Source organism: Sphaeramia orbicularis, chromosome 10, assembly GCF_902148855.1.
Source record: "Sphaeramia orbicularis chromosome 10, fSphaOr1.1, whole genome shotgun sequence".
NCBI lineage: Eukaryota > Metazoa > Chordata > Actinopteri > Kurtiformes > Apogonidae > Sphaeramia > Sphaeramia orbicularis.
The window spans coordinates 4,381,085-4,405,253 of record NC_043966.1 but is presented as its reverse complement, the minus strand read 5'-3'; the positions used below and the strand labels follow the sequence as shown (position 1 = coordinate 4,405,253).

General features: G+C 42.9%; 1 protein-coding gene across 1 annotated transcript in view; it reads left to right on the top strand.

Moving 5' to 3' along the window:
• The first annotated feature begins 7,159 nt into the window (after positions 1-7,159).
• abca1b (ATP-binding cassette, sub-family A (ABC1), member 1B) overlaps positions 7,160-24,169 on the top strand; it is a 38,322-nt gene continuing 21,312 nt past the window's right edge. The window contains exons 1-7 of the mRNA XM_030145729.1: positions 7,160-7,258; positions 8,667-8,751; positions 12,249-12,342; positions 16,625-16,766; positions 16,858-16,976; positions 22,389-22,510; positions 22,988-23,191. Coding sequence (XP_030001589.1) covers positions 7,182-7,258; positions 8,667-8,751; positions 12,249-12,342; positions 16,625-16,766; positions 16,858-16,976; positions 22,389-22,510; positions 22,988-23,191 — 843 coding nt within the window. The 5' untranslated portion in view covers positions 7,160-7,181. The remainder of the gene's footprint in view (positions 7,259-8,666; positions 8,752-12,248; positions 12,343-16,624; positions 16,767-16,857; positions 16,977-22,388; positions 22,511-22,987; positions 23,192-24,169) is intronic.

Sequence of the window (24,169 nt, the reverse complement as noted above, 5' to 3'; positions counted from 1 at the left end):
GGCCATAATGCAGTTGCATGGATCTCCACTTCCCACAATGCACGTCGCAACAAAATTCTGAAAATGCCCCAGTGACCTACCGACTGTTTGTAAATAAATGCACTGTTTATGGTGGAGTACACTGAGAAACTGTTCAGACTGAGGGAAGAGATTCAGGTGAGTAATGACAAAGACAAACAGATTCATGATACTGAGGATATGAGTGAGGTTTGACAGATTTGATGAAAAATTGGTGATGAAAGTCTCCCACAACTTTAAAGCTGAAGAAACCAGATGGTTATTAATGGTCTTAAACTCATGTTTAACTCAGACTCAGACTTTGAACATGTCACAAATTTAAGGAAAATAGCATAAAATCATCGTCACACAGAGGAAAATGATGATGGTTTTATCGGCCACCTCCACCTTGTTCTGGAAAATGCCAACGTACACAGGTGCCTTTATTCTGAAAGGTCAAGGTCCGAACACCAGAGAGGAACCACATCTGTAAAAGTAAACCCACCATAGAAAGTCCAGCAGAGACCAGATCAGAACAGTCCTCTGGAGGCGGACTCTAAAAACCATCTCCAAGACCAGTCTGGAAGTAGATGCCCCCCCCCCCCCCCCAAGTCCTGGACTCACTTTAGCCATGGATCCATATGACCCATGAAAATCGCATGTAGGTGAAAACAGAACCTAAAGAATCCCCCTGAAGGAGGCGCTGTTGGCTTTAGTCCAACTGAGGGCTCGACTGACTGTTCCGACATCTGGACCTGAGGTGGATTCACAGTAAAACCACCAGTGGCTCCTGGAACTCAAGGCTTCACCTCGTTTTAGTGTTTGGACAAAACACAACAAGTTTCCAAATGTTGTATGTTGAAATCAAAATGGCCGACTTCCTGTTGGGTTTAGGTCTGTCTGTGTCCAACCTATGCAGGGTGTTGATTGGTTTTAAACCTTATAGGGGGCGCTATTGAACCACTTCTAGCATTTTAAAAAAACACTCCAAATTCACAGCATCACCACGGTTACACTGTTCAACAAATAGTCACCATGGTGATAAGTTTGTCGCAAAACGTCTGGAGATGAAATTGAGTTTGGATTCACTGAGGACACGGTGAATTCACGAACACATGGAAGGTTTAAGGTGGACCTCCAGTCAGGTATAGGGTCCAGGTCTAAGAGCTGTCTGGACCTGATCCAGTCTCTGCTGGATCTGATCTGGTCTCTGATGGACCCGGTCCACCTTGTGGTCGACGCCCCCTGGTCTGTGATTGGTTGATTGTTTTGTCTTTTTGTTTTGTATTCGTCTCTTTTCTCACTGATTCTGTTCATTCATCTGTAAATAATCATCACTGGTTTTTCACCTTCACATGGTTTGTGTGTCTTTGTGTGTTTTTGTGGGTTTTGACAGACTTCCGTCACCTTCTGTGATGGACATTAACTCGTTCAACTGTTGGTGAGTTGTGTTAAAGTGGTGGAAGTGGATTTTTTGTCCATTCAGTGCCTTTGACAATCGTTTTTCTGTAAAATACTTCAGTGTTTTCACTCGTTTTCTCTGTTGTTTTTGTGTTGAGATTCAGAAACATTTATCACACCTGAATCTGATAAAATGATCTTGTACTTTTTAACGTTTCAGGACAGAATTTAACCCCATTCAGCCTTTAAGTCTGTTTTTTATCATCAACTGTATTTGTCTGTTTCTCAGTTAAACCCAGTGTAAATAATTTGGTGCAATATTCCTTTTAGTGTCGAAGCCAAAGTGAAAACATAGAAGTCTGAACTGGACTGAATATGAGGTGGATCTGAAGAGACATTTCATTTTTATTGAGAATTTCCCCCAAAGACACTAAACTGTTGATCATCTGTTCTATTAGTTTCATTCCAGAGCAAACCCGTGGAACTCATCTTGATCCTGTAAACGTCACTGCCATTAAAATAACCTTTGTATTATTTCTGCACATTTAACTGAATCTACACAATGTTTTTTAATAAAGAGGTTAAAAGTCACTCAGATTCTGGTCATTTTAGTCCAAATGAAACAAATGAACACTGACTGTCAAACACTTGAACTTTTCTAGTAAAATGAGTTCAATAAGTTAAACATTAGGATGTCAGATTGAATTAGAACTCAATGGTCATTTCAGAATCAACGAGACAGATTTTAGACACATTCCACAAAAAAAAAAAAAAAAGATGAAAACAAGTGGTTCCAGACACAATAAACCCCGCCCCTCACATGTATGATAGTTTATTTTACTACTTGTGTAATGTTGTGTTGTTGTGTATTGTGTGTTTTTTATTGTGTGTATGTTGTGTGTTGTTTTGTGTATGTATTGTATGTCTTGTATTGTTGTGTGTGTGTGTGTGTGTGTGTGTATTGTTATGTGTTATGTATTGTGTGTTTTGTATTGTGTGTTGTGTATGGTGTGTTTTGTATTGTGTGTTGTGTATTGTTGTGTATGGTGTGTTTTGTATTGTTGTGTGCATGTTTGTGTGTATTGTGTGTTTTGTATGTTGTGTTGTGTATTGTGTGTTGTGTACTGTTGTGTTGTGTAATGTGTTATGTTTTGTGTGTGTATCATTGTGTTGTGTATTGTGTCTTCTGTATTGTGTGTGTGTGTATATATATATTGTGTGTGTATATTGTGTGTTGTGTATTTTGTATTGTTGTGTGTTGTGTATTGGATGTTGCGTATTGTGTATTATTGTGTGTTGTGTAGTGTTGTGTGTGTATGTTGTGTGGGCATCGATCCATCTGATGTCATCATAACTATGTGTGTGCTGATGTCATCATATGTGGGCGTGTCCTGATATAATCATGTCTGTATTCATGTAACTATGGTGATGTCATCATTTGAACCAAAAAAGTGTTCACATTGAAATGACTTTAGACTGTTTGTGTTGTGTCAGCTCTGTACAGTATACGCCCCAGCTTTATGTCAGTGCACCTATATATGTGACAAGTTTGAAGTAAATAGAAACAAAATTAATGTTTTTATAGATATTTGACATTTCACCCATTATAAGTAAATGAGGGGAAAAAAGATTTTAAAAATTCATTAAAAATGTGACCTTTGACCTATGAATTCAACAAATAGTTTTGCTGCTAAAGTGTAAACAATCAAGCTGAACCAAATACATCACCCTGGGGGGGGGGGGGTGTTAATAAATGTAGTTGTTTTTGTTTTTTTTTAACTTAACTTTTTTAACTTAATTTTTATTAAATTTTCTCTTTTTTCAGTACAGTACAATTATACATTCAAGTACAGTTCAATTAATTTCTTTTCCCCCTACACAGCTGCAAATGTATTCTCATACACCTCCACAGGCGCATATGATGAAATCTGAGGAAGCAATAACAATTATAGCAAACAATGTTCACTCCAAAAAATAAAAATAAAAAAATAAAAAAGGCTGTAGATATAAATCTTTGTCAGAGATAGAATGACAGCACCTTGATAACATGGAGTATTCTTGCATCACCAGTAAATATTATTGCAGTAGTAAAGGTAACACAGGTTCCCATCTTTTAGTAAATATGGTTTTCTGAAGCCTGAGCAGGTATGTGATCTGCTCCATCTGGTAAATATCCCAAACTTTTTGAATCCATGTATTATATGAGGGAGGTCCTGGTTTCATCCAACTGATGGTTATAGACTTAAAGGCAGCGGTGAATATTATATTCAAAAGGTATTTATCTGCTTTTCTATCCAGACCTTCAGGTATTACTCCCAAAACTGCCACTGTGAAGCTTTGTGGGACGTTCATTTTAAAAACCTCCTTCAGGGCATTGGACACCTCCCTCCAAAACACACTTAATTAATGTAGTTTTGTTTTGAACTTTGACCTTTTTTGTGTAAAACCTGGTGGTGACGGTCGGTGTCCAGCAGAGGGCGGTGTGGTTCCACAGTAGAACTGGAACAAATTCAGCAGGTCTTTAATCCCTTTATTATAATGGAACTATTTACCCTGTTATTAAATCTGATCCACATGAATCTTATGAATGTCTTCAGTCTGAGTCCGTTTGTTCAGTCCAACTCATTTTCCTGAATTTTTATTTTCTTCTATTTTTACTGTGTTTTAATTCCCTCACCTCAGTCTTAACCTTTAGTCGTTCTGATACGTTCATGTGTTCAAACACTGGTAGACATCCCATAATACCTCGTTAAAGCTGTTAATAATCGGAGCCGTGCCTGATGTAAACTCTGCTCAAACTGATTCAACAGTGAAGTTGAATGAGTTCAGGTTCTCGCTGCTGATTGGACAGATTTTATAAATAAAACCTGCTGAGTCGCCTCCTGTCGCCTCCACATCTGGACCCAGCCGTTGTGACCTTTGACCTCGCTGTGAGCTCACCACAGGACGGCCAATCAAACAGTACGTAGAGCAGAGAGCGGTGGGACCAGAACCTCAGACCTGCAACCAAGTCTGGGTCCAGATTCTGGTTCAGATCCATCTGTTCTGGGTCTAGTTCAGATTATCACCTGCCTCCAGTGTTTGGGATCATCCATCCATCCATCCATCCATCCATCCATCCATCCATCCATCCATCTATTCCTTTATCTATTCAGTGACATCATTAAATGCATAAAAGCTCAGCATCAATAACTTGTGTAATTGTGTTGTTAATTTCTGTTGTGTGTTGTATATTGTGTGTTGTGTATTGTCGTGTGTTGTGTATTGTTGTGTATTTGTATTGTGTGTTGTTGTGTGTTGTGTATTGTTGTGTGCTGTGTAATGTGTTAGAGCTCAGTGTGTTGGGTATTGTGCATTGTTGTGTATTGTTGTGTGTTGTGTATTGTTGTGTGTTGTATATTGTTATGTACTGTTGTGAGTTGTGTATTGTTGTGTGTTGTGTGATGTGTTAGAGCTCAGTGTGTTGGGTATTGTTGTGTGTTGTGTATTGTTGTGAGTTGTGTATTGTTGTGTGTTGATGTGTATTGTTGTGTGTTGTGTATTGTTGTGTGTTGTTCTGTGTTGTGTATTGTTGTGTATTGTTGTGTGCTGTGTATTGTTGTGTATTGTGTATTGTTGTGTATTGTGTAATGGTGTCAGAGTTCAGTGTGTTGTGTATTGATGTATGTTGTTGTGTATTGTTGTATTTTGTGTATTGTTGTGTATTGTTGCATGTTATGTGTTGTGTATTGTTGTATGTTGTGTAATGGTTAGTGAGCTCAGTGTGTTGTCGTCTCTGACTCATGTTGTCTCTGCAGTTTTTCTCTGATGAAGGAAATCCAAACGCTGACTGAGCACAAACACACAGTGTGTCAAAGTGTACGACAACAAACACACAACGACACACAGTCATAGGACCTGGACCTGAACCTAGACCTGGACCTGGACCTGGACCTGGTCCTAGACCTGGACCTGGACTTGGACCTGAACCTAGACCTGGATCTGGTCCTAGACCTGGACCTGGACTTGGACTTGGACCTGGACTTGGACCTGAACCTAGACCTGGACCTGAACCTAGACCTGGACCTGGCTTTCTAATGTATTTCTTTGCTAACCCTAACCCTGTTCTGTGGGTTCTGCTGTGTTCTGGTGTTCTGTGGGTTCTGCTGTTCTGTGGGTTCTGGTGTTCTGTGGGTTCTGCTGTGTTCTGGTGTTCTGTGGGTTCTGCTGTGTTCTGGTGTTCTGTGGGTTCTGCTGTGTTCTGTGGGTTCTGCTGTGTTCTGGGGTTCTGTGGGTTGTGGTGTTCTGTGGTTCTGCTGTGTTCTGGGGTTCTGTGGGTTCTGGTGTTCTGTGGGTTCTGCTGTGTTCTGGGGTTCTGTGGGTTCTGGTGTTCTGTGGGTTCTGCTGTGTTCTGGGGTTCTGTGGGTTGTGGTGTTCTGTGGGTTGTGGTGTTCTGTGGGTTCTGCTGTGTTCTGGTGTTCTGTGGGTTCTGCTGTGTTCTGGGGTTCTGTGGGTTGTGGTGTTCTGTGGGTTCTGCTGTGTTCTGGGGTTCTGTGGGTTGTGGTGTTCTGTGGGTTCTGCTGTGTTCTGGTGTTCTGTGGGTTCTGCTGTGTTCTGGGGTTCTGTGGGTTGTGGTGTTCTGTGGGTTCTGCTGTGTTCTGGGGTTCTGTGGGTTCTGGTGTTCTGTGGGTTCTGCTGTGTTCTGGGGTTCTGTGGATTGTGGTGTTCTGTGGGTTCTGCTGTGTTCTGGGGTTCTGGGGTTCTGTGGGTTGTGGTGTTCTGTGGGTTCTGCTGTGTTCTGGGGTTCTGGGGTTCTGTGGGTTGTGGTGTTCTGTGGGTTCTGCTGTGTTCTGGGGTTCTGTGGGTTCTGGTGTGCTGTCCGGTTCCCCAGTTAAACTCTGGTCTAAGTCGGTGCTTTCATTGGTTTCATTTCCTTTTGTTCCATTTCAGGCTGAATCTCTGTAAACTCTTCCTTCTTTTGTGAAACATGAAGTCCTGCTGATTCCTGACCGACAGTAACCCGCCCCCATGAAAAAAAGAAACAAGGAAAAAAAAAAAAAAAAAAATTGTGTTAGTTCCGTTAACCGGAAACGCGACTAGAGTTCATCACTTTAAAAAATAAGAGCAAGTGAATAATTTTTAAACAAAAGGGAAAAAATAATAATTTAATGATGTTTTCATGACTTTAAATCTTGGATGGATCCATAGTAAGTTTTAATTGATCTGTTATATTATCTGTTATATTATATTTATTATATTTATCAATATAATTTTTTTTCTACATACAGAACTGTTTGTCATTATTTTAAGTTTCTTCGTTTCATCAGTGTCATTACTTTAAAATATAACTTTTTCACATCATTAGTTCAAATCAAATCAAATCAATAAATAACAAATGAAATCGAATTTAAAGTTGAATAAAGTATAAATTTCAACAAGTTACAGCAAATATCATTTGTTTGAGTTTGGTTTTTTCCTCATATGAAACTATCCTCAGTCTTTTCATTCTTTCTTTTCTTTTTTCCCTTTTCTTTCTTTTCCTTTCTTTTGTCTTTTCTTTAATTTTCTTTCGTTTTGTTTTTCCTTTTCTTTTCTTTCGTGTCAGATCCAGTCATATTTATTCATGTATTTGTTTGTTAAACCTGCTCAGATTACATGAGTTGAACGTGGTTCTGGTTTGTTCCGTGGGTTCTGTTGGAGGCTTTTATTGTGGAGGTCTGACCGGACCCGGTCGGACTAAGTCCCGGTCCTTGACTCCGGTGAGTCCGGGTCTTCGAGCCGGAGCCGCAGCGGATCCAGATCAGATGCTGGAGAACGAGGAGGAGGAGAGGAGGTTCCGCGAGGACACAAACAACAAACAACAAACAACAACAAACACACGGTAGGGTCCAGTTTATTTAACCCGGATCCGGATCAGATGTGAAACGAACCGGCTCAAAGTTTATATTGGACTCAAAGTTTGGTCCGAGTTGCGTCTTTTTGTTCGACCAGAGTTAAAACAACAAACAAACAAACAAACAAACAAACAGAAACAGCCCGAGGTTGAACTGGATCAGAACCGGATGAAGGTTCAGACGAAAACCAGAGTCTTCAACAGGCGGCGAATCTGTGCGCGTACCCGGGTCTTCTTCTGTGGTTCCAGGTGGATTCATGTGGATTGTTGTGGTTCCAGGTGGATTCATGTAGACCCGGGTGGCTCTTCTGTGGTTTCAGGTTCAGTTTGAAGTGAGTCATGAGATTGGATCAGGTTCTCAGAGGTTCTACTGTATGTTAATGAAGTCGGGGGGGGGGGGTCTGGACTCTGAGGGTCTGGACTCTGGGGCTCTGGGGCTCTGGGGGTCTGGACTCTGCAGGTCTAGTTACATGTGTGACAACCGGTAGGACCTGAACCCGACCCCTGGATCTTCGTTGATGCAGAACCAGGATCCGGACGGTTTGTAACAGGTCCCTGGTTTACGTCACCAGTTCTGGTTTACGTCAGGATTCTACAACCAAAAAAAAAAAAAAAAAACCTTCAGAAATAAACAGTTTAGTTCAGTTTGATTCTGTTCAAATCACATCAAATCATAATATTGAACACATGAAGCTCATGTTCATGACACTGACTGTGGAAACAAACACAGACTTCAGTAAACTTCCCAGGTTTAAATCTGAATAATCATCTGTCAGATGTCTGGTGGATTTTCTTCTATTTCTGCATCTGATCAAACTAAACCCATTGATGTGATGATGTCACTGCACATGCTGGACTGTGATTGGCTGAATTTGGTCCAGGTTTATTTATTGTTTTTTCTGTTTCTGTGACTTATGTTCATGGTCAGGTTTAGTCCAGGTGTTTGTCCTTCAGCTCTGGTCTCTGTGATTAGGTTCGGTCATTCCTGAAACCCTCGACCAGTCGACCTTTGACCTCAGACCAAAGGGTTAAATGTCGTCACATCTAGACCAGAGAGCAGAAAACGTCAAAACCAAACAGAGATATTAGAAAAAAAAAGAGACAGTAGAACTCAATTAGAACCCCAGTAGAACCCCAGTGGAACCCCAGTGGAACCCCAGTAGGAGTGGTGCTGTTGTAGGTGAATAAATGCACATGTTCACATGTTCTTTGACGTGTTTGACGTTGAGCAGATGAATCTGAACTCACAGATGGTCATAAAACAGTGACATCTCACTCCTATCAGTTTGATAAACCCTGATAGGGCGTCGGCCACGCCCTCCCTGAGCTGACCTTTAACCCCGTCAGCACCGCGTTGGCTCAACCTCTGCACATGTGTGTGTGTGTTTGCTCCCAGGTCTGGTCTGAGCGGCAGGATGTCGGTGTGGAAGCAGCTGGGACTGCTGCTGTGGAAGAACTTCACCTACAGACGGAGGCAGACGGTAGGAGCACCTGAACGCACCGCACAGACACAGACACACACCTGAACGCACTGCATGGATACAGACACACACCTGAATGCACCGCACAGATACCGACACACACATGAATGCATTGCCGAGATACAGACACACACCTGAACGCACAGATACAGACACACACCTGAACGCACAGATACAGACACACACCTGAACGCACAGATACAGACACACACCTGAACACACCACCCAGATACAGACACACACCCGAATGCACCGCATAGATACAGACACACACCTGAACACACCGTACGGACACAGATACACACCTGAACGCACCGCACGGATACAGACACACACCTGAATGCACCGCACAAATACAGGCACACACCTGAATGCACCGCACGGATACAGACACACACCTGAACGCACCGCACGGATACAGACACACACCTGAACGCACCACACGGATACAGACACACACCTGAACGCACCACACGGATACAGACACACACCTGAATGCACCACGCGGATACAGACACACATATGAACACACCACAGGGATACAGACACACACATGAATGCATTGCCCAGATACAGACACACACCTGAACGCTCCACACAGATACAGACACACACCTGAACGCTCCACACAGATACAGACACACACCTGAATGCACTGCACCGATACAGACATACATCTGAACGCACCGCACAGTTACAGACACACATCTGAACGCTCCACACAGATACAGACACACACCTGAATGCACCGCATAGATACAGACATACACCTGAATGCACCACACGGATACAGACACACACCTGAATGCACCACATAGATACAGACACACACCTGAACGCACAGCACAGACACAGACACACACCTGAACTCACCGCACAGATACAGACACACACCTGAATGCACCGCCCAGATACAGACACACACCTGAATGCACCGCCCAGATACAGACACACACCTGAACGCACAGCACCGATACAGACACACACCTGAACACACCGTACCAATACAGACACACACCTGAATGCACCGCCCAGATACAGACACACACCTGAACGCACCGCATCAATACAGACACACACTTGAACATACCGTACCAATACAGACACACACCTGAATGCACCACATGGATACAGACACACACCTGAACGCACCGCATAGATACAGACACACACCTGAATGCACCACATGGATACAGACACACACCTGAACGCACCGCATAGATACAGACACACACCTGAATGCACCACACGGATACAGACACACACCTGAACGCACCACATAGATACAAACACCTGAACGCCTGAATGCACCCACATACCCGAATGCACCGCACAGATACAGACACTCACCTGAACACACCGCGAGTTGGAAAACAGAAATAAGAGTTTATATGACAAACTGCAGCACTCATGAATATGAAGTTGGTCTTTTTCCACACAGAGGGTGGATAGGTATGTCTCTGTGGTTGTTTATCAGTGGTGAAGTCTGTTATTAGTCAAATGAACAGGTTCTCTGTACGGAGAATGAAAATATTTAAGTCTGTGGGCATGAGAGAAAACTGTCCACATCAAAGCTTATATAGGAGTCCAGTCACAACACCATGGACAGCACTGTCCAGAGAGAGAGAGGGAGGGAGGGAGAGAGAGAGAGGGGGAGAGGGAGGTAGGAGAGAGAGAGAGGGAGAGAGAAAAAGAGGGAGAGCGCAGTGGCAGGCTGCGTGCTGCACGGATACAGACACACGTAGCCTGTTCTAGTCAGTTTCAGTCTGTTTCCGTCAGTTTCAGTCTGTTTCAGTCTGTTTCCGTCAGTTTCAGTCTGTTTCAGTCTGTTTCAGTCTGTTTCCGTCAGTTTCAGTCTGTTTCCGTCAGTTTCAGTCAGTTTCAGTCTGTTTCCGTCAGTTTCAGTCTGTTTCCGTCAGTTTCAGTCTGTTTCAGTCTGTTTCCGTCAGTTTCAGTCTGTTTCAGTCACATTATGAACCAGATGAACATTATCTGTTTGTCCCTGACATAATCTCACGTTTCCTTCTTTATCTGCTCTTAAACTCTGATAATCTCCTCCTGTGATAAAATGGTGTCGCTCTGCCCCGATCAGCTTTAAACTCATCGATAATCAATCATTGATCATTACTTCACTTCATGAGGAGACCGTATTCAGTCATAAAGGATTTATTTAGATTGAATGTTTCGGTCATGGTTTGGGTTCTGTTTACATGAAATGATGTTTAGTTCACGGTTTTAAATCTAAATAAATGACTGTAATCTAGTTTTATTTCCCACATTTTTACAACATAAATAAATCTGATACAGAACCGTTTCACATCCGTTCAGTCTGATAATCAAGTGCATCTGACCAGTCAGGGTTCCTCTGTTCTTAGGTATGAAGATCGGTAGAACATGGATTTGTTTGGGTCCATTTTGAATCTATAAAACCCTCTGATGGTCACCAGCTGAACTTTAGTTCTCATGGACATTTAAAGAACATGATAGTAAAATAAATGAAACTGAGCTTTGTCTGGTTCTGTCAACCCATAAAACAAATCCATAAATAAAACCTGAAAAACAATAGAACACCAAACGATGAGGTAGTAAAATAATTAGATGTATGTTGAGTTTGTGTTGGAGCTGAAGGTATAACCTGAACCTGCTCCTGGAGGGTTCTGTTGGTTCTGGTTTGGTTGGTTCTGGTTCTGTTGGTTCTGTTTCTGTTGGTTTTGTTGGTTCTGGTTCTGTTGGTTCTGGTTCTGTTGGTTTTGTTGGTTCTGGTTCTGTTGATTCTGTAAACTGGTTTGACTCTGCTTTATTCCAGCTCTAAATGTAAAGTGTCCTGACAACTTTTGTTATGATTTGACGTTATATAAATAAAAGATGATTGACTGAATTGGATTGAAACTGAAGCTTTGGTTCAGTTTCTTTTGTGGTGTTTGTCGTTCATTATCAGCCTGTGCAGAGTGGAGGTCAAAGGACATCCTTTGCAGACGTCTGTTGATGCTGACCGTCATCTTTGGATCGATCAATAACTGGATGAGTGGTCGTTAATAATGGATCCGTTCCAATAAGACGGAGCTTTTAGACCCTGCTAATGGTTTCCTGTTTGGACGCTGAGCTGCTGACTTTATTCACATTTACATTTATCACCAACCACACACTGAATTATTCACACCAACTTCTAACCAATCAGCTGCTGAGGCTGTGCAGAGGCAGCCAATCAGAGCTGAGGATGTCAACGCTGCACAATGGGCTGTTCTGTATGTCTGCGATTACAGTGAGCAGACTCCAACACAAAGGCATTTACACACAAAATAAAATTTATATTTAAAAATGTATATTGGAAAATAAATATGCATTCATATTTAAAAATAAATGTGTTTATATATAAAAAAAATACATAATCTCTCTCTCTATGCGTGTGTGTGTGTGTGTATATATATATATATATATATATATATATATATATATATATATATATATATAAACACTGTGTTGCGTTTCCATTTCAGCTTCAGCTCCTGGTGGAGATCGTGTGGCCGCTCTTCATCTTCTTCATCCTCATCGCCGTGCGGTTGAACTACCCTCCATACGAACAACATGAGTGTAAGTATGACCACGCCCACTTTTAAAAACACGTCAATGTGAAGCTGAGTCATATGACCAGGAAATGAACTGTCACAGATTTCTCATAATATTCACATTTGAATTGAAAATGTTCCTGAAACTGATCATCAGACTGAACAGGTGATTAATGGATCAATAGATGAATGTGTTTAAGAGTCGACGGAGGTTTGGTTTGAAAAACCTGGAAACGACACAAAATGAAGTAAAGTCTACCAAATGATAATGAAATGTCAATAGAGGATCAATAGGTCATTGTTGTTGTCATTGTTGTCGTCTTCGGTCTTCGTTGTTGTTGCTGTTGTTGTTGTTGTTGCTGTTGTTGTTGTCGTCATTTGTCAACACTCAGGTGTTGGCGCAGGTGTGCAGTGCCCTGGTGCATTGTGGGAGGGTTTGTGACCTTGCCTTTGTGATACCAGCCGTCTGATTGGTTCCTGATCTGAGGTTATTGATGATTATTGGCTCATCTGGATTCACTGTTGGTTTTATCAGGACGTTATTACATCTTATCAGACAGACTGAAGGTCAGCGCTGCATTCACTGTCCTCTTACACAACCACATCACTCTGAGGACACCAGGTCCACCTAGACCTCTGGACCTGGACCAGGACTCAGGTGGACCTGCTAGTCTCCTCTGGACCTGGATCAGGACTCAGGTGGACCTTCTGGTCTCCTCTGGACCTGGACCTGGACTCAGGTGGACCTTCTGGTCTCCTCTGGACCTGGACCAGGACTCAGGTGGACCTGCTGGTCTGGGCTGTGACTGGTCCAGAAAGTCCACTTCCTTGTCTTTAAACTGTTTGTTGGCTTCAGGTCACATCAGGTCGTAGTTCAGGTCCTCCTCACAGCTTTCCCTCTATATTCATGTGAATATGAATTTAGAGGGACCTCCAGGACCTTCTGCTGAGGACCATCACCAGATGGTACTGCCTCCACCAGGCTTCAGGGTGGAGACGGTGCTTTCAAGGTCCAACATAGCAGATGGACATCCAGCTCCATCCTGGTCTCATCAGACCTAAGAACCTGGTTCCAGTGGACCTCAGAGTCTCATGTCTTTGGGTGAACTCTGGTCCAGGTTCTTCATTAGTTCTGGTCCAGAACCAGGCCCACTGTTGTCTTCAGTGTCTGCTTCATAGTGGTCCTGGGGGTCTGGGGGCTCTCGCTGGTCTCCTTCATGGTCTCAGTTTGTGTCCATGTCTTCATGGTGGATTTAGCTGAATTCCAGGAGACTGCTGACCTTTTCTCTGATGTTCTTGGATGTTTTTTGTTCTTCATGGTGTAACTGATGAACCAGATACTGGACCTTCTAGACACATTCACTGACCTCAGGACATCTCAGTTGCACTGGTTCTGTTGGATTAGATCTGCTGAAGGGGGCCAGTATTTACCATTTTGCTTTATATATTGTTAATTAATTGACATTACTGAAAAACTTGACATTAAATATTTTTGTATGTTCTGATCAAAAGACAAATTATATTGATTATGATTCAATTTATGTAAGAAATAAAAATCTAAAACATCCCATTTAGTGTAAACTTTTTATAGACGTCAGAGGATTCAGTCACAAAGTGTAACATTCAGTAACCGCAGAAACTTAGCTGCGTTTGCTAATGTTAGCATTAATATGAGTTGAATTCTATGGTCTGTCTGCTAGCCGCTAATTAGCTCACGTAGTTGTTAGTGTGTTTGTACATTTATATTGTTAATAACACACCTGCATGTGTTTACATTTATTAAATATCTGAAATGACCTGATGGGGTTCATGATGACACAGGTACAGGATGTGGGCGGGGTTTATTATAAAACAGGTGGTGGATGTGGGTGGGGTTTATTATGACACTGGTAGAGGATGTGGGCGGGGTTTATTATAAAACAGGTAGTGGATGTGGGTGGGGTTTATTGTGACACTTTCAGAGGATGTGGGTGGGGTTTATTATGACACTGGTAGAGGATGTGGGCGGGGTTTATTATAAAACAGGTAGTGGATGTGGGTGGGGTTTATTGTGACACTTTCAGAGGATGTAGGCGGGGTTTATTATGAGGCTGGTAGAGAATGTGGGCGGGGTTTACTTTGACACTGGCAGTGGATGTGGGCGAAGTTTTCAGGGCGTTCTGGTTTTCATCCTTCGCTCATCTTTGACTCCGCCCCCTGGTTTCCGTTAAACCACATGTGGATGGACATAACATCAACAGACACTGGACTCAGCATCTGAGTCTGAAGGATCCGTATGTTCTACATGACCCACATCTCCTCAAACTCAGGAAGTCTGACTGTTGAATGTTGTCTGGACTCTGTGGATCCAGACTCTGGATCCGGACTCTGTGGTTCTGGATCCAGATTGACATCTCCTCTGATTTGAGAAAACGTGTTCATTTCCTGTTTGGTGTTGTAAAAGCAGAAGCTTCGTGTTTCAGTTCCACCGCCGTCAGAGGTTTGAGCCGTGATTCATTGAACACATGAGCAGAGACGTGTGACAACGTGTTGAACTCCGAGAACACACGAGTCCATCACATATGAAAGTGAAAATACAGACTGAACATGTTCCAGCAGAGTCAGAGATGAGGAAACATCATCATCATCTTCATCACCCTGTCACTGCCTTTTGTGACATTCATCCAGTTCTCCAGCAGCTTCAGATGAAAGAAAACCTCAGTTCAATGAAATGGTTCCAGACAAACTGAGTAAATAAACCCTTTATTCAGAGTCAGGGTTGGTTCGGTGTCTTCAGACCCACGTTCACACAGTAACAGTCTTATACAGTCATGATGCACTGACACGTGTTATATGAGGATGAAAAGTATTAAACAATATTTTAAGAATCCGAACGTCATGTTGCATCAAATAAAATAGAAAAACAATAAAACTATTATACTACTGGAATGTTTTGTCAAATAAATTATTATGACTTAATAAAAATAAATAAATAAATAAAATAAATAATAAAAAATAAAACATAGTCTGACAGAGGATGAATGCAGCTGCGTCTGTTTAAATATGGACAAACTGGACCAAACTGGCCTCAGAACCACAGCAGAAAACTACGACACTGAATCATGATGACGCCACGAGGAGTTTGGAAATAAATGAGACAGAATTCAGACGTTCACCTTTTACACTTTATAAACATTTCAGTTTAATCTCAGTTTAATCTCAGTTTAATTTCAGTTTAATTTGATTATAATTTGACATGAAGCTATTTATGTTTGTGATGCATTCACTGACCCGCCGCACATCTGAGCTCCACCTAATGTCCGTTATCTGGCTGTTGGCGTACAGCTGAGTGAGCGGGGTCAAAGGTCGTCTCGGCTGCTGCAGGTGATTGTAAACCAATCAGAATTTATCTACATGCAGAGTCCAGGTCTGTTCCAACGCAGCAGAGAGATAAAGAGCGAACATCAGATTAAATCTGACCCAGAAACACAACACACGCTCACATGTTACACGTTTAGGGATCAATCAGGGATAATTCAGCAATAATTCAGGGATAATATAGGGATTATTAAGCACTAATTCTGTGATTATTCAGGGATTATTCAATGATTATTGGGGTATTATTCAGTGATTATTCGGGAAAATTCAGTGATAATTCATGGATAATACAGGGATTATTCAGCAATTATTCAGGGATAGTTCAGACATAATTCAGGGATAATATAGGGATTATTAAGCACTAATTCTGTGATTATTCAGGGATTATTCAACAATTATTCTGGGATAATTCAGTGATTATTCAGGGATAATTCAGTGATTATTCAGGGATAATTCAGCAGTAATTCAGGGATTATTTAATGATTATTCAACAATTATTCAGGGATAATATAGGGATTATTCAGCAATTATTCTGTGATTTTTCAGGGATAATCCAAAGATAATTCAGTGATTATTCAGGGACGATTTAGGTATAATTCAGTGATAATTCTTTACATTCAGTACATATGGGATTAAATATGATCATATTAGACTTTGTATAAATGAAACCTGAATGTCTCATATGAAGATAAAAGTACAGACACACAAACGTCTGTCATTTTTGTCTTGTTTTGTGTCTTAATTTGTTCGTGTTGTATCATCATCAGATCTTCTGTTTAAATCGATGCTTTAACTTTTACTCAGGATCAACGATCTTTAAAATGTCATGTGAAAGTGTTGCTCATGATCGTATCATATGTTTGACCTTTGACCTTTGTGTCTGTAACAGCACCACCGTCTTGTATCGCTGCTCCTGGTTCTGTATTAATTCCTGATCGTCTTCTCTGCAGGTCATTTTCCGAACAAAGCGATGCCGTCGGCGGGAACGCTGCCGTGGATCCAGGGAATCCTCTGCAACGCCAACAACCCCTGTTTCAGAAACCCAACTCCGGGCGAGTCCCCGGGCATTGTGGGTAACTTCAACGACTCCATGTGAGGAAACGTCGCCGCTACGTTAATGATCATCATGTCTTTGTATCCAGTTTCAGAGTTTACACGCACGTTTTTTCTGTGTTTTTGTCAGAATTTCTCGTCTGTTTTCTGACGCAAAGAAGATCCTCCTGTACAGTCAGAATGACAAAAACCTGGACGGGTTCAAGGAGCTGGTTCAGGCCCTGCAGACCCTGCAGGAGAGCAGATCAGGTCAGATCCACATGTTCACCGACCCGTCACTCCACAGAACACAGAACCGGCTTTAGGTCACGTTAATGTTCAAGCTGAAGCTGAAGCTGAGCTCGTTTCATCCATTCAGTCAAAATGGGTCCAGACTAATGGCTCTGGTCTTTGTGGTCTTCATCTCTTCTGGCTCTGGTCTTTGTGGTCTTCCCCTCCTCTGGTTCTGGTTTTTGTGGTTTTCATCTCTTCTGGCTCTGGTCTTTGTGGTCTTCACCTCCTCTGGTTCTGGTCTTTGTGGTCTTCATCTCTTCTGGTTCTGGTCTTTGTGGTCTTCACCTCCTCTGGTTCTGGTCTTTGTGGTCTTCTCCTCCTCTGGTTCTGGTCTTTGTGGTCTTCATCTCTTTTGGTTCTGGTCTTTGTGGTCTTCATCTCCTCTGGTTCTGGTCTTTGTTGTCTTCATCTCTTTTGGTTCTGGTCTTTGTGGTCTTCATCTCTTTTGGTTCTGGTCTTTGTGGCCTTCACCTCCTCTGGTTCTGGTCTTTGTGGTCTTCACCTCTTCTGGTTCTGGTCTTTGTGGTCTTCATCTCCTCTGGTTCTGGTCTTTGTGGTCTTCATCTCTTTTGGTTCTGGTCTTTGTGGTCTTCATCTCTTTTGGTTCTGGTCTTTGTGGTCTTCATCTCCTCTGGTTCTGGTCTTTGTGGCCTTCACCTCCTCTGGTTCTGGTCTTTGTGGTCTTCACCTCTTCTGGTTCTGGTCTTTGTGGTCTTCATCTCCTCTGGTTCTGGTCTTTGTGGTCTTCATCTCTTCTGGCTCTGGTCTTTGTGGTCTTCATCTCCTCTGGTTCTGGTCTTTGTTGTCTTCATCTCCTCTGGTTCTGGTCTTTGTGGTCTTCATCTCTTCTGGTTCTGGTCTTTGTGGTCTTCATCTCCTCTGGTTCTGGTCTTTGTTGTCTTCATCTCCTCTGGTTCTGGTCTTTGTTGTCTTCATCTCCTCTGGTTCTGGTCTTTGTGGTCTTCATCTCCTCTGGTTCTGGTCTTTGTTGTCTTCATCTCCTCTGGTTCTGGTCTTTGTGGTCTTCATCTCCTCTGGTTCTGGTCTTTGTTGTCTTCATCTCCTCTGGTTCTGGTCTTTGTTGTCTTCATCTCCTCTGGTTCTGGTCTTTGTTGTCTTCATCTCCTCTGGTTCTGGTCTTTGTGGTCTTCATCTCCTCTGGTTCTGGTCTTTGTTGTCTTCATCTCCTCTGGTTCTGGTCTTTGTGGTCTTCATCTCCTCTGGTTCTGGTCTTTGTTGTCTTCATCTCCTCTGGTTCTGGTCTTTGTGGTCTTCATCTCCTCTGGTTCTGGTCTTTGTTGTCTTCATCCCCTCTGGTTCTGGTCTTTGTGGTCTTCATCTCCTCTGGTTCTGGTGTTTGTGGTCTTCATCTCCTCTGGTTCTGGTCTTTGTGGTCTTCATCTCCTCTGGTTCTGGTCTTTGTTGTCTTCATCTCCTCTGGTTCTGGTCTTTGTGGTCTTCATCTCCTCTGGTTCTGGTCTTTGTTGTCTTCATCTCCTCTGGTTCTGGTCTTTGTGGTCTTCATCTCCTCTGGTTCTGGTCTTTGTTGTCTTCATCTCCTCTGGTTCTGGTCTTTGTGGGTTTCAGCCTGATTAAACCTGGGATATTTCCGTCTTTGTTTGTTAATTGGTGGGTGTGTCTCAGTGGGCGGAGCTGTTGACATCTGAACTGTGGGTTTTTTTTTTTTATTCCTCTGGTCTTTACAATCTCACACAAACTGTTCCTTTAAATCCTGATCCTTGGTCTGAATGATGTGAGGGGGCGGAGTCTGGCGAGCTGTGGCAGGTTCACCTGAGTGAACGTCCTCAGGTGAGCTCACCTGATCCCGCCTCCCTGTCACTCATCCGCCAGGGTTCATGTGGTTTCCATGGTGACCCCTGGCTTTTCAGGTTGTCAGGTTTCATGACAGCGTTCAGGACTTAATTTGGTCCTGTCTGGTCCAGGTCCCCCTGGTCCTGTTGAGGGTCGCCAGGTTGAGAACAGGTGTGTCCCTGAGGGGGATGAAGAAACCATGACAACAGAGGCAGGACAAAAACTGAGACAGCAGAGAAACAGGACAAAGAGCTGAGACGGAACAAAAAACAGGACTAAAATGACAGAGGAAGCTGTAAACAGGTCCAGATCTGACTGAAACCGGTCTGACCTTTGACCTGGATCAGACTGAAACTGGTTTCTCCATGTTCACAGACTGGTTCTGGTTTAGGTTCTGCTTGAGTTCTTTCTTTTGCTGACTGTCAGAACCTTTATGACCAGTTCCCATAATTCCACAGGATTTCTGCAAAGGCATTACCCAGAGTTCATAGTGACACTAAGCCCAGGTTAAACCCAGTTTAATCAAACCAGTAAAGTGCCTTATCTCTGGTTTGGTTCTGGTTCTGGTTTGTTCCAGGTGCGGTTCTTGTTGATTCTCTGGTTTCGATTCAGACTCACCTTCCTGAGGGGCCTGGCCTGATCTGTGGGCGGGGCTCTGGTCCCATACCGACATCTGATTGGCTGCAGTGATTGTGTGCAGTTTCTTAGAAGGTTAAAACTCAGAGCAGGTTGTGAATTGAAGTTGACGTGTTTCTCTGCAGGATTCCTCATTTAGCCGATTCTATCAGATGGGTTTAGTGACCTGACAAAAACACAGGAAAAAAGAAACACAATCCACCCCCAACACAAAACAGACTCACACAGTTAAACAAGAAACAAAGATTCAAGAATTTTTATTTAGGCAAAGAACACACAGTTCACAAAAAACACATGAATAAAATAAAGATGTCAATGTTTCGTACCTTTCGTCTTGTTGATGTTTTGTGTCTTTCATATTTTCAGCGTTTTGTACCTTTCGTGTTTTCAATGTTTCATACCTTTAGTGTTTTTGATGTGTTGTACCTTTCGCATTTTTGATATTTTGTACCTTTTACATTTTTGATGTTTTGTACCTTTCGTGTTTTTGATGTTTTGTACAGTTTCACGTTTTTGATGTTTTTTACCTTTTATATTTTCGATGTTTTGTACCTTTTGTGTTTTCGATGTTTTGTACCTTTCGTGTTTTCGATGTTTTGTAGCTTTTGTGTTTTCGATGTTTTGTACCTTTCGTGTTTTCGATGTTTTGTACCTTTTGTGTTTTCGATGTTTTGTACCTTTCGTGTTTTCGATGTTTTGTACCTTTCGTGGTTTCGATGTTTTGTATCTTTTGCGTTTTCAGTGTTTCGTACCTTTTGCGTTTTTGATGTTTTGCACCGTTTGTATTTTTTTTTTTTTCCACAATATTTTTATTAACTTTTTAACAGCATAAAATCAGGCATTTACAATCAATATATGCTGTCAGTTTGCTTCATTAAACTCAAAAACAACAAATACAAAAATAAATAAATAAGACGGCTGCAGTCTAAGTCCAAATATTGTCCAATAATCCTGCTGATTATCTTCTTAATCCCCAATCAGGTGAACCGTCCATTAGATGTCAGAAAACACTGAAAAGTTTTCAGTGTATACCAAGGTCCAAAATGGCGCCCTCAGTTGTCTCCCCCTGTTCACAACCAAGATCCAGCACTGATCATTTGAAGGACAGTATTCAAACTGATCAATTGATCACAAAAAAAAAAAAAAAAAAAAAAACCCAGTAACTATCAATTCGACAGTTAACAGCCTATCCAAAAAACTGTTTTAGCTCTAAAAGCAACAAAAACAAACCAAAAAACCGACAAATGAACACAGATTCAACAACAATTTGCTTCTCTTATATTAATGAATGGTAATCTATACTAAGTGGATTTTAAATTGTAGTAAATACAAAATGTAGTGCATACTTCAGAAAAAAGTAAAACTTGTAAAAATGTAGGAACTGTACTGCCTACAGCAATCAGTCAACTTGAACATCTGTTAAATCAAGATTCTTGGCATAATTAATAAAAGGTCTCCATATATTCTCAAATCTGTGCTGTTTAGCCTTCAATATGTAGGTGATCCTTTCTAATGGAAGGTCGCACCGTTTGTATTTTTGATGTTTTGTACCTTTCGTATTTTTGATGTTTTTTACTGGTCACATTATCGATGTTGTGTTTGTCTGTGCAGTCATAGTCTCAGGGTTTACATCTGGGTCATTCCCTTCTCCTCGTGGCGGTGGGATCTGATGTGTTTTTACCTCCTGAACGTTGTCCTAATTACAGAAATGTCAAGTCAGTGGCGGTGAAGAACCCGAGGTGTGTTTTGGTGCCCTGAAGGCATCGTTTCAGACCTCTGAGTCACAGCCTGTGAGAAAGCGCCTGTGAACGGGTTAAAACTGGGCCTGTTTGTTTCCTGTGAGCTCAGCTGTAATAGATAATGCACGGCCTGTTGAAACCTGCACACCAACGAAGAAGAAAAGGCTGAGGGGGCGAGTGGAGGGGCTTTGTCCAAATCAAAGAGGAGGAACGCTGAGCTCCGCCCCCAATGGAAACTCTGAACGCCGACCTGTCGAGACTAGCTCAGAGAAAACAGAGACAACCTGGAAAAAGTTAAAATGTGGAGAGAACGAGGAGGAGGAAAAAGAGGAGGAGGAAAAAGAGAAGGGAGGAAGAATAGGAGGAGGGGAAGAAGAGGAGGAGGGAAAGTTGAGGTAAAGATGAATCTGCAGAGGACCTGAACCCACTTTAAGTCCTGGGTTATTCCCAACTGTCTCACTCTGATTTTTATTTGTATGAGAAAAGTCAAAGTGAAGCTCTGCCTACTGGAGCGCTTACCAGGTTCTGGTCAGGGTCCAGGTCCTGCTCAGGAACCACTCAGGACCAGTGCTTGCCTTTGGTCCTGGTTCACAGGACTAGTCCAGCAGTGATGTTTCCACACTGATGTGGTTCCAGGGAGCAGGTGGTTCTGATTCTAATGAGAGGATCAGGAATGGGCCCAAAGTTTTACACCGAAAATAAATGTTCAGACTACGGTGATGAGGTGAACAGGTGAGACTGAGGAGACCAGAACCAGGCCAGACCCAGACTCAGCCTCAGTTCAGATGTTGGATAATAGACTTAAGCATCAGGAGTTAAGAGTGTGTGTTGGTCCCCAGCGGTGGACGTCCTGTTGGGTTCAGGGTTTGGTTGGGCTCACCCAGGGGGCAGCACTGATCCACTTCTGTTCCAACCTGTGATGGTGTTAAAGCAGCAGAATAAAGCAGGTTCTGGGGTTTAACCAGGTCACCTTCACTGGATCAAACAGAACCAGGTCAGAACAGGCTGGACATGTCCCACTGACCCAGATAAACAGGACCGCACATCAGACCCTCAGTTTACAACACACACGACAAAACATACGACAGTGTGTGTGTGAGGGTGTGTGTGTGTGTTTGTAAACAGGAAATGACAGAAAAACAAACCTCCTCATTTCAGTCTGTGTCCAGTGGTGAATCTGACCTTTGACCTCTGTCCTCAGGTTTCAGGTTGCATCACTTCCTGCAAGATGATGAGACTGTGTCGGACTTCCTGCGGGTCAACACCTCGTTACCTGAACCCATGGTCCAGGAGATTCTACAGGCCAACGTCAACCTGGAGCAGGTGAGACTGCCTTCTGCACATGCTCAGTGGCTAGAAAGGTCTAGAAAACCCTGGTGAGTCCTCCAGGTCCAGGTCTAGAAAACCCTGGTGAGTCCTTTAGGTCCAGGTCTAGAAAACCCTGGTGAGTCCTTGAGGTCCAGGTCTAGAAAACCCTGGTGAGTCCTTTAGGTCCAGGTCTAGAAAACCCATGGTGAGTCCTCCAGATCCAGGTCTAGAAAACCCCGGTGTGTCCTTCACGTCCAGGTCTAGAAAACCCCAGTAAGTCCTCCAGGTCCAGGTCTACAAAACCCCAGTGAGTCCTTTAGGTCCAGGTCTACAAAACCCCGGTGAGTCCTCCAGGTCCAGGTCTAGAAAACCCCAGTGAGTCCTTTAGGTCCAGGTCTAGAAAAGCCCGGTGAGTCCTTTAGGTCCAGGTCTAGAAAAGCCCGGTGAGTCCTCCAGGTCCAGATGATGATGTCTCAGAATTCTGTGTCCCAGGTCCTTCTGAAGGGGTTCGGGGTCCACCTGAGGGACATGTGTCCTACGAAGGCCGGTGGGTGGAGTCTGGAGGACTTTGTGACCATCTCAGACCAACAGGTGGCGATGCTGGTACAGAGGGTCGTCTGCCAAGCCCCGCCCACCTGGCTGAACCGCGCCGAGGAGCACTTCCTGTCCAACGTGGACTTCTTCAAACCCATCAGGGTAAGAATAAAGAGTCAAAGAGTCAGGTTTTTGGAGACAAAAGAAAACGAAGACAGTGGGACAGACATTTGATGATGACATTCTGTGTGATTGACAGTTTGTGCTTGAAGTGCATTGTGGGAGTTGTAGTGTTCAGTGTTCTGTCAACAGTGTTGGATGTGTGTCCTGGATCTTATTTCTACCTGGATGAGGTGGGGCTGTGTGTGGGCGGAGCCTCCCACCGCTGTGCTCACACAAAGGAACATGTGTGTGTGTCGTTAGCGTGTGGGAGGAGGCGTGTCGCGGCCCGTCGGCCTCTCCTCGCTCCACTCCAGGGCTCGGCTTTCGGCGCCTGGAGACCACTTTTCAGCTCTGAAAGAAAACCAACGTCAGACGCCTTTTGTCTGCGGAAAAATCTACGAGCTTCCGCCACAAAACAAGTCAAACTGTTGAAAAACTCGGTTTCCACAGCAACAGGTGAAAAAACTCAGAATCACCCGATCCTGCAGTTGAATTTAAAACCTCAAAGCTGAAACTATGAATGCTCAGACTTTAACTCATGAGCAGAAACAGGAGGTGAAACTGATCAATACAGATAAAACTGATCAATACAGATAAAACTGATGGTTGATATTGTGTTATATATTGAGTACTACTCCAGTCAGTGCAACAACATTAACCAAACACCAGAACTTTAGAAAATAAACATAGAGTTATCTGGGTTTATCTGGGTTCATCTGGGTTTATCTGGGTTCATCTGGGTTTATCCGGGTTTATTTGGGTTTATCCGGGTTTATTTGGGTTTATCCGGGTTTATCTGGGTTCATCTGGGTTTATCTGGGTTCATCTGGGTTTATCCGGGTTTATTTGGGTTTATCCGGGTTTATTTGGGTTTATCCGGGTTTATCTGGGTTCATCTGGGTTTATCTGGGTTTATCGAGATTTACTCAGACTCAGAACCGGTTCCAGCCGGTTGTAGATTCTGTAGGACCGTCATGG